Here is an 11161-nt window from a genome sequence, read left to right as displayed (position 1 = left end):
AAGCCATAGGTCGAATTTCCATTAAAAGCTTTTATTTTAAACAAAGAACATATTTTCTCTAAGTGTCAGGAGAGGGAAAGGGGCTGCAGAAAACAGGGAAAAAGTTTCAAGAACACTTTTATCCCATCTGACCATTGACGGGTTTATTTCCTGCCCACATGCTAACCTCAAGATTCTTGGCCACATCTTTTACTTTATATTAAATCCAGGAGCTAAATAGAATCTCTGCATTTTATGCCAAAGTGTCAAAGCACACATTTCCTGTAGGTTTTAGGAAAATTAGAACTTCATAGGATCTTAGGGAACAGTTTCTCTGTCTCTTCCATGTTCACAGTGAGGAAACTGAGCCCAAATCCACCTGGACAGACTTGGGCATCAGGATCCTTTCAGAATTAGAATTGCCAGACACTGTGCAGAAACAGAATATTCCAAAATCATGCTTCAGTCACTGCTTCCCATGTGATATGGTTTGCCTGTGTCCCCACCCAAATCTCATCTTGAATTACAGCTCCCATAATTCTCACGTGTCGTGGGAGGGACACAGTGGGACATAACTGAATCATGGGGGCAGATCTTTCCCATGCTGTTCTTGTGACAGTGACTGAGTCTCACATGATCTGATGGTTTTATAAAGGGCAGTTCCCCTGCACAATCTCCCTTGCCTGCCGCCATGTAAGACGTGCCTTTGCTCTTCCTTTGCTTTCTGCCGTGATTGTGAGATCTCCCCAGTCATGTGGAACTGTGAGTCCATTAAACCTCTTTTTCCTCATAAATTACCCAGTCTTGGGTATTTCTTCATAGCAGTATGAGAATGGACTAATACCCTATGGTCATCAATTCCAGAAGTGAAACACGTGTATCCATTCTTGTCGTGAGCAGAAGAGAGTGTGATGTGAGCACTGGGGCACTGACGCAAGCCCCGGAAGCAGACGGCAGCCACAGCCGGCCTGGAGGGCCTGTCCCAGTGAGGGAGCTGCCCAAGCCACCCCTGCCCTGCTCCACCCACTGCACCTGCCTCCGGAGAGCCTCTTCCCACACTCCACACCCATTCCACCTTGTCTGGGCAGCGCCAAAGCACCCTCTCTGCAAGCTGTTAAGTGAAGGCTGTGACTTCAGCCTCTTACACTGAGGTAAGTCTCATCTGCCTTTAAAAGGACCTATTATCCATCATTTGTAGGAGGGACCTGTGATCATAGGTATGTGCTCATCCATCAGGAGAAGGCAGGCAGTCTTGGCTATTGAGGTTTTGCCTAATTTCTCACAAAATAAGCAATACTCAGACAACTCTGTGAGCAGCAGTAAGAGGCTTTGGCTCAAATTTGATTTTGAAGAAAGAGAGCTCAGTAGTGGTCTACTCCTATTAGGATAGGGTCTTGGGAATAACCTAAATTAATATTTTGCATGGTATCGTAAACTGCTATTAAAACATTATATACAAAAAGTGCAAAAATATCTACGTAAAAGTCCTGTTTATTGTTTAAAGACTTCAAAATGGTCCTCACAGTGAAGTGACTTAGGTATATGATTATTGTCTTTTTGGTCCATTGATACTGCACCGTAACTGTACTCAACATTTGCAGATTTGAGAACAACGTTTCCTCATGAGGCATACACATCCAGTATATATGCTTAAAATTGTGTCCCAATTTTACCATCTAGCTCTTGTTGGGGTAATGGAGGACAAGGATCTCGTCAGCGTCTCTGGTTTGGGATAGGCTGCAAAGTGGTCCAGGCACAAGTCGGGGCTCTGTGGGTACAGGTGTGGCTCTCTTTCTGCCCTTCTCAGAGCATGTGGTGGGGACATGGTGGCTCCTCTCGTAATCGTCCCTTCCAAATCGCCCCTGGTGGCCTCTTTTAACTCTTTCACAGTTTTTCTCTTATGCATCTCATAATAGCAATGTTTCTGTAAAAAACGAACTTGTTTTTCCATTATGGATGGCATTTCTGCACACTTTATTTAAAAGTGGTCTGGGTAACAGTTTAATTTCACAACTCTAAGCCCTTCTCCAAAGCGCGATTGGACCTTCTAGATCAGAGTGTGGCATGTGCTCCACTCACAGCTCCAGAGACGCTGTTGGCAGCCAGTCACAACAGAGCCATTTTTATTTGTTCCACAGCCTGGGGGATAAACTCGGGTGGACCCATCCTCCCGTGGCACAGATAAAAGCTAAAGGGAAGCCAGATTTTTAGTTCTCCCTCTTGGAAGACAGTAAATATTTTTCCGTAGTTTTAGTAATTAAAGAGCAGCTTTGCAGTTGAGTGCACGCTACATGAAACATGCTAATGTTTACATATTACTGTGATGGTTTCAGGTTGTTAAAGATGATAATCACATCTCACTTCCTTTGTAACACGGTCTGATTGTTAACATAACTGACAGTGGAAGGTAATACTTCCTCTGTAACGCTGTCTGATTGTTAACACACCGACAATGGAAGGTAATCCTTGAGTCCTTCATGGTGGAGGTGCCATGGGCAGTACCAGGCAACTCCATGATACCAGGGACTTTGAGGCACTCTCAGTTCAAGCTTGATTAATTTCTTGGTGTTTTCCAGGGAGCTGTGGAGACACTTGCTGCTCCTCCTCATCAGGCCAAAGCCAAGGCTGCACTGTGTCTCCCACAACAAACAATTCCTTTTCAGCTTTTAAAACGGATCTTTTGTTCCTCTCCATCAACTTTAACTCAGCCCCACAGGAATCCTGTTCCTAGCTAAGGACCAGGCCCCATGGGGGCCAGGGCAGCACCAGGACACTCTTGTGAGGGTCTGCACTGATCACCCTGAATACAGAATCGTAATTTGCTGTGGTATGGGGAGTGACCTGGTGGTACGGTTAGAATAGAAGTTGCCATTTAGAGACAAGGCTAGCTTTTCATTGTGCCCCCAAGAGCAAGTAAATCCTGTGGTGGTTTTACCTCTCCAGCAGCTTTCAGTCCTACATGTGCGACCGGGCCCCATCTTGAGCCCCGTGGAGGCTGAGGGCTCAGGCAAGACGCCTCCCGGACCCAGGGTGCCTGGTGCGCACCCAGGGTCAGTCTCCGCTTCTCTCACACCACTGCGGGTTCTATTCTTGTTGATATTGTCTCCCACTTCTGATTAATTACATGGAATAGGAGGGAAGTCAGTGCTAATCCAGAGAGCAAGAAGAGGATGTGGACGTCATGCAGAGGCCCTACCGGCCTGGAGTGCGCTTGGACAGGGCAGGTGACCTGCCTGCGTGGGGCAGGGACGCCCTCCATCTCTAGCAGCTAGGAGGGTGTTCTAGTTTATCCTCTTTAATTAAAAAAAAATACTTTCCATCTAGAGATTTAGGCCGTATAGATTAGATAACGGTCTTCTCATTTATGTTGTAAGTGCAGAAAATATTTTCGTGGTCAAACACATTTTTGTTTTCCTGCTTAACTCTTTTCTCAACGTTGAAAATAGATGGTTGATGGTTAATGGATTCAGGCTTGGAAATAATTGCTTGTCTTTCTCTGGCAAGCCAAGGTGGGCAATCAAGAAATTTGACCACACACAGGCTTCGAAGCAGGATGTCCCAGCAGATGAGTTGGGTTGGCCTCCCAAGTCCAGAACCTCTTTCCTTGCAAGAGTTTGGTGAATAGGCATTGCTGCCATGTCATGGTCTAGTTTTGACCCAGAAATAATACACAGATGTCCTGAGTTAACAGTATAGTGTGGTGTAAAAGTGCTAATTGTCTTGTGAATATAAGCATGGTAACTCCCAAACAAAATATTTGTAGCCACGTAATCTATTTGATGTTTTTTCTAATAACTAATACAGAGGGCACATGGGCATTGGAGAAAACAACATTTTAAATAATTATTTAGAAGCATTTCATATTAAATGATATTTATTTTCATAACTGTTTCATATCATTCATCATATTGATGTTCTTATCAATATACAAATAATTGGAAGCCTATTGATGCCAAACTTACAAATGTCCTCCAACATTGACATGAGTGACAAGATGCCAAATAAAGCAAAATTATCAACATTTTATGAATTTACAACTCATTGGTTTATCCTTCATAGTTAAGGTGGGAAAGCTTCCCTTCAAAAAATATTAATTCAAATATTGTAAATTCTATAATAAACCCAAGTAAACTACAAGGAACAAATGTTTATGTTGTCATGCGCTATTTTCATGCTGAGTTGCTGTCTGAGTGGACTCAACAAACCAGTGTTAGGCCAGAACTCCTTGAAATAAAGAAATAATCCCAAGAAAAATGTGAGGTCCAGTGCTCTCCTTCAGAGGAAAATAGGTCAGCAGGTCAGGGCCTCTGAGCCTCAGATTCAGACCACAAAAAGGCATCTTCATTGAATCTTTACACAAAGTTGACCTAGAGTGGAGAGGACAGCGAGCAGAAGAGACCCTCAGCTGAGGAGGTGAAAAGTTCCTCCCTGGAAGGAGAGTGAGCGGGAGGAGGGCTGGAGCCGGCCAGGCCACCTGCCTAGCACGCAGGCAAAGAGGCCCCCGGACTGCCTGCATGCTTACTCTGGCACTGCCCAGGTCATTTTGGGTGAGGGATACCCACGCTGTCAAACAGAAAGAGGCACTAAAGGCTATAGACAAATGGACTTTGATTATAGGAGCTCAGCTGAGTTGGACGGTCTGGTTACCAGGAGTTTAAAACACTGCTGCTTTACCAACGGGCTCACAACTGCATTTTGCACAGCATTAAGAAACAAATTACAGCTATTTTAAAAGTTGACTGCATTAATTTTAGGGCTGACTCTGGAGATAGTTCTGTCTGAAATGATAGGAAGTGCCCTGTGAGGCCCCAAGCCCAGCTCTGCCTGACTGTGCCTGGCATCACTCCCACACCAGGGAAATGGGAAGAGGCTCCAGGAAAGGCCCTCGAGGAGGAAAGGCACAGGGCAGCCCAGGAAGAAAGGAAACTCACCGGGGAAACGAAGGTAGGAAATGTGTCATCACGTTGAGCAACAGCCTGGAAACTCACAAACATCGCTCCCACCCCGAGAGCCCCGCGGCCACTCCAGGTGAAAACCAGCCCCTGCAGGTACAAGGCTCAGGGCTTGGCTAAACGTGGTGATGGATGTTCTTTTCATTTTTGCAGACTCAGTTGGATCTTCCTATGGTGAGACCTTCTGGCAGAATCACGACGGGGAGACTCGTGACTTCTGGACACTGTGCTGAGCCCCGGGCATGGGTGAGAGGTGCTGGCTGGGAAGGGCCTGTAAGTACATTACCCTCAGCACCACAGGCACAGAGAGATGCCCCTGGTGAATGCTGACCCAGGCAACGGAGACGGTGGGCCAGTGTTTCTCTCCTGGAAAGGAGGAGCTCCCAGGCTCCTTCCAGAGGAGGGACACACAGGACCCCAGGGGCTGCAGTGAGGGGGCTATGCAAACCTGCTCTAAAGCAGACTTTGGAGTCTCCCCTCAGATTACCTGGAATACTTCATTACTTCAAACACAGAGCAAGAAGCAGAAGTTACAAATCAGGTGTTCTATTTAAGAAGCTGTATGGAGAGTGTGTCCTTACGCTTGAATAGTTGCTTCATGACCTCCCTTATCTCAGAAGGACATGCACAGTGAGGTTACACAGATCTGGCTTCCAAATAATATTCAAAGCAAGTCACCTAGCCTGGAACCGGCAGGTGCATATGGCAGGCCAGGGACAGCGGGAAAAACACCTAAGCGGAACCAGGAAGCTACTTCTCACTCTGTGACTTTAGGGTCCATAGAATTATGAACCTGGACACTGGACGGCAGATGTGAAATCCCTTCTTCTTATTCAGCGCTTATGCAAATATGTGCTATTGTCATTACAAACATGGTATGTGCCCTTGGAGGGGAACAATGACCCCATTAAGTCTTCTGGCCCTGGAATTCTGTAAAGGAAATAGCCCATGGCCCTAGCCGGGGTTTCTCAACTTCCACACTATTGACCAGTAGGCCCCGAACATGCCCTGTGCAGGGCCCTGTGCCCTGAGCAGCATCTCTGGGCTCCACCCTCCAGGTGCCCTGGATATCAGCAGGAACCCCCACCAAGTCCTGACAATAGAAAATGTCTCCAGACATGTCCAAGTGTCCCTCGGGGGCAAAACCACCAGTTTGAGACCCTGCCCAGGAAGGGGTTTTGTCTTGCTTTTGTGGAGAGGCCACGCAGTGAGGGTGGCTTCTCAGAAAGAAGGCGCAGTTCCCAGTGCTCATTAACCTACAGATTCAATGACCAATTCACTGCAGAGAGCACCCAAAGGTTCCTGAACACGGAAGTCAGGAAATGACGATGAGAAAACGAACGGGGCTCTATTTTGTAAAGGGGATGCTGCCTGATTCGGGATTGCTAATAAAAGACAATTAGGTCTTTCAACTCAATTTGTTGAAAATTTTTTTCAACCACCATATTTATCCTACCAACACTTTCCATTTCATTCATTCTTAATTAACACAGAGAGTAGGTTTTGAAAAACATTATATGACAAAACAGTGGATTGTCCTCGCAAAGCATTTCCTTAACACTTATGTAGTTAGGAGAATACTCAGATGCGGGTGGAAATGGGTCTCACTCCCTTCCTAACGGCAGCTGTATATTCCTGGCATGCGCCCTCCATAAATTCCCCCAGGCATAGGCGCTGTTCACGGTTACCACGAATGTTCAGGTAGAAGGCAGGCAACGAGGAGTGTTTTTTTCAAAGCATTTACTCAAGTGTTGTGGGTCCCTCCTTAGCAGCAGCACCTTCAACTTCCCTGTCCACCCAACTGACCCTGCTGTGAATCCTGCTGGCCAGACACCCTCAGGGCTTGTGGAAATCCTGGGTCCCTGAGCTATTAGAAAAAAAGAAGACAGTCTATGAAAGCATGGCCTCTGTACAACACACAATCCAGCAGGGGTGGTGGCTTCTATCAGACAGGCCTGAGTTTAACGTCCACGGAATGTAACCAAGCACATGGCAACGGGGTGGCATGGATGCCTGCTCAGCCTCTTACCTTTGTCTTACTCTCAAAACAGGTAAATCCCAACGCGAAATCCACCGTGAAACACAGCACCTCTCCTTGCCAGCTGCACATGTATGTTCTGGACTAGAAAAAAGTATTAATTTTGAGAAAACATTCTTTAATAATGCTGTTTAACTTTAATTAAGTAGGTGCAATATTAACCCGTCTTTGGTCAAAAATTATAAAATGCTCTAACATGAAAGTTACAGGGAACAGAACAGGAGGAAGCAGGGTCAGGGTCCCGGGATACCCGCAGGAACAACTGCGTACAGGGAGTTCTTTCTTGCTTTTCGTCAAGAGGCAAATATTTCCAGCTCTGTAAGGGGGGAGTGTTTGCTGGTACTGCTCTAACTCAGAACAAATGCACAGAGCCCAGCCAATCTCTATTCTCCAATGCGTATGTGAAAACACAGTAAACCACTGAATTTTCCTCCTGCTAGCTCCTTATACCTAGTGGGTAATATGCTCACTTTTCTTTGCATGAGGCCCACAGCATGTTCCGGCAGGAGCTAGACGCGGCACTTCATGAGAAAATTCTGAAGAGCAGTATGATTTACAGCATCACCAAGCAGCAGAACAGAACAGCAGGGATACCGCCAAAACCACACACAAATGACGTCGGTCACACAGTGCGAGAAGTCCCACAGTCTGCAGCACATCCCACCGCCGTGGATGGTTTGTGTGGAGGGCGGCCTGGACCAGCACGTGGTGCTTGTGAGGGGAAACCCGGGCTCTGCTCACCCCGGGCGGGTGGTTTGTGTGGAAAGTGGCCTGGACCAGCACGTGACACTCCTGAGGGGAAGCCTGGGCTCTCTGCCCCTGATCTCTGCCCTGAAGGTCTCTGGGCTTCAGGCTGCGGAGCCCGTGAACACCTGCCAGTGCACTCGCAGCCATGTTGGGTGAAAGCGAGATTTGTGCTTTAAATGTTTTCATGTGACTCAAAAGAAGCATGAACCCTAATAACTTGGTAAAAGTTATTTTTAACAATCTCTGTAATAAATCTGCAGGTAAAATGTTCCCATTTAGAAGAGAATTGGAGCCCTCGATTTGAGTTGGATAAATAGAGCCGTGGGTTCTGGGCCTGTCTCTAAGCCAGGGTGGGCATGGCCCTTTGGCATCCAAACACGTTACTCTTGTGGGAAAGGGGTGCTTGATGCCTACACTCTCTCTCTTTCCCTCCTTTTCTCTCTCTCTCGCATACATGCATACACACACACACACACACACACACAAAATACATGGCACATACACCACACACACACACAGTCACAGTGCACGGCTAACACCATATATAGACACATACAGAGTGCATGGTTTATACACCACACACAATGCACGGCTTGCACACCACACACACACATACACACACAATGCATGGCTCGCACACACACAGTGCACAGTTCACATACCACACACATACACAATGCACGGCTCACCCACCACAGACACAGACACACACACAGACACACAATGCATGGCTCACACGCCCCCACACACACAGAGCACATGGCTCACACACCACACACACACAGTGCATGGTTCACGCACACACAAACAACCCCCCCACACAAAGCCCATGGCTCACACACCACACACACAGCACACGACACGCACCACACAGTGTACGACTCTCATACCACACACACACACACCCACAATGTGCGGCTCACACCCACACAGCCTACAGGTCTCACACAGCATGCGGTTTACACACGCACACACACAGTTCAGGGCACACACACAGCACACAGCTCTCTGACACACGGTGCATGGCATACACACGTGCACACACACAGTTTGGCTCACAGTGCACTGCTCTGACACACACAGCATGTGGCTCACACACAGCACATAGCTGACACACACAGTGTGGCTCACACACACAGCACACGGCTGACAGTGCATGGGTTACACACTCAGACACACCCTGACTGAGGCGGGCTGGAGTCAGTCAGGTCTCAGATCTCAGGTCTCATTCCTGCCACGGCTGCACTCCATGGGCTGCCCACGCTGCCTGACAAGACCCACACTGCCCCCCGTGCCCGCCGTGCTCGGCCCTGTGGCTGCATAGCTTGGGAGGTTCTTCCTCACTTATCTCTTGTTCTGCTGTTGTCCTTTTCCTGAATAGCTGACTGCGTGCCTTCAATATCTTCACGCCTGTCAACCTTTCCTTAGAGATCGTCACAAACAGTGTAGCTCAAGTCCCTGTCCCTCCCCTCATAGGGAGAGCAGGTGGTGGGGGTGTGGTGGTGGGGATGGGGGGGAGGAGGGCAAAAGGCTGGAAGGACCCATCTGTCTTGGGCTTCACACAGCTCCTGACCCTTCCATGATAACTGGGGGTCCAGCCAACGCCACAACACAGCCGGCGGTCACGAATACTCTACACACCGTTGGCTTTGCGATGAGAATACAAGAGCAGATCACAATGAGTGGTGGCTGAAAAGCACGGTCCCAGCCAGCTCCCCCTGCTCACCTTCCATGAATCTGACCCAGAGTGTGAGGAGATTGAGGTTCTACGTGAAAGTCCACAGGAGGTGACATTCTCACAGCTCAGATTTGAAAGCTACTCAAGCTCTAGGATTTAAATCTAGTGATTATAAAATAGGAAATGAAAGTATTCCAAGGGTAACTGCTATATTTTATGTAGACTAAGTAGCTATCATCATAGGATCTGTAGAAATTGTAAACATCAGTGGCTACCGCTGAATGGCAATGCACACACATTCAGTAATTATAGTCCATCTTTACGGCACAGGCCAAAGTTACTCCAGATGGCTACATAAGCACACAACACATTTGCATAATCTCCAAAGGGGCTTAGGATGGAGGAAAAAGAGAAAGCTTTCGTCTAAGGAACCTCTGGCTACACAAAATCTCATTTTCAGAATTAATCAATCAATATCCTCCCAGACACATAGAAGTGTCTCATCATTTGCATTTTTAGAACTTGAAGGAATTTTAAAAAAAATCTGTTTCCTCATTACTGCTGTACATACAACTCCCACAAAACATTCTTATCATAGAACTTTGCAAACACAGTTCTTTCAACCTAGTGAATGAATGACATATGGGATTATTTCCAGGCTTCCTCTATGTTTGTAATTTTCCCTTGATGCCTTGGAAGAAACTCTAATTGGCACACATGCCCCAAATCCTGAAGGAAGGGTTGCCTCATGGCCCACTTCCCACATCAGAGGGAGTATGGGAATGTTTATTTTTGTGTACTGGTTTTTTGAAAGACATCCTCATAGACTGCCGAGCGCATTTTGATAAAATTAGTAATTTAAACATTTTCATGTAACTGGTCAGGGAGAGAATGTCCACATAACTCATTTGGTGTAGTCATTTGGAATTCTCCAAGATGTCGAGGCCACAGGAACGACTTACTAGGACAACATTTGATCTACTGATGAAATTACGGAGAAAAGGTATATGCAGAACACTTCATGGTTTGGCTGAAGATGGGACTGAACTTTATCTCCAGCACATTATATGGTGACCCATAGAAAAATGACCAATTGTAGACCACAGCTCTGGGCTTACAGCAAAGCTTCTGAATCAATTAATGGGTTCAAGAAAAAAAAAAAAAAAAAGTTCTAAGTACCTACTTCCACAACTGACCGAAACGTAAAATAGATAGTTTCAGAACTTTTTATGTGAAAATATCAAAAGCGGTCTTATTAATGAAAGCTTAAAGTAAATGGTTTTGAAGTTCAGCTTTTGGAATAAAATAAATCAAGAGCAATAGCACAGAGCAATCAATATTTACAAAAACTATCAAAAATATAAAGCACAGAATTACCTGGAGAGTTAAAAAAAAAACACTAACAATACCAGAGATAAAACCATATATATACACACACATATATTTATATATATACACGTATATTTATACATATATATTTATACACACACGCATATATATATATATATACACACACACACATACATACACAGACACATATATATAAAATGAAATGGTGCAAGGAGCCAGATTTCAGAGGAGTAAGGAATAGGAATGCTGAGGATGATGGCGATGATGAGAACAGCACCTAGCACATTTGAGTATCTACTTTGCTCACTGCTTAACATACAATATATTCTTTAATACAATGACCCTATTAAATGACAATAACCATACTTTATATGCAATCAATCAGTCTCAGAGAGAAAAAATACAATGACCCTAGTA

At 45.9% G+C, this 11161-nt stretch overlaps 1 protein-coding gene across 13 annotated transcripts in view; it reads right to left on the bottom strand.

Annotated features, from left to right (window-relative positions):
- Positions 1-11161, bottom strand: part of SNTG2 (syntrophin gamma 2) — a 414561-nt gene that overhangs the window by 32013 nt on the left and 371387 nt on the right. For all 13 annotated transcript variants that reach the window (XM_017860345.1, XM_017860346.1, XM_017860347.1 and 10 more), the window contains one exon: positions 6961-7053. In XM_017860345.1, coding sequence (XP_017715834.1) covers positions 6961-7053 — 93 coding nt within the window. The remainder of the gene's footprint in view (positions 1-6960; positions 7054-11161) is intronic.

The sequence above is a fragment of the Rhinopithecus bieti genome, unplaced genomic scaffold (genome assembly GCF_001698545.2).
Source record: "Rhinopithecus bieti isolate Rb0 unplaced genomic scaffold, ASM169854v2 scaffold_51905, whole genome shotgun sequence".
In the NCBI taxonomy this organism is placed as follows: Eukaryota; Metazoa; Chordata; class Mammalia; order Primates; family Cercopithecidae; genus Rhinopithecus; species Rhinopithecus bieti.
The sequence above is the reverse complement of the archived record's forward strand: the minus strand, read 5'-3'. Positions and strand labels throughout refer to the sequence as shown.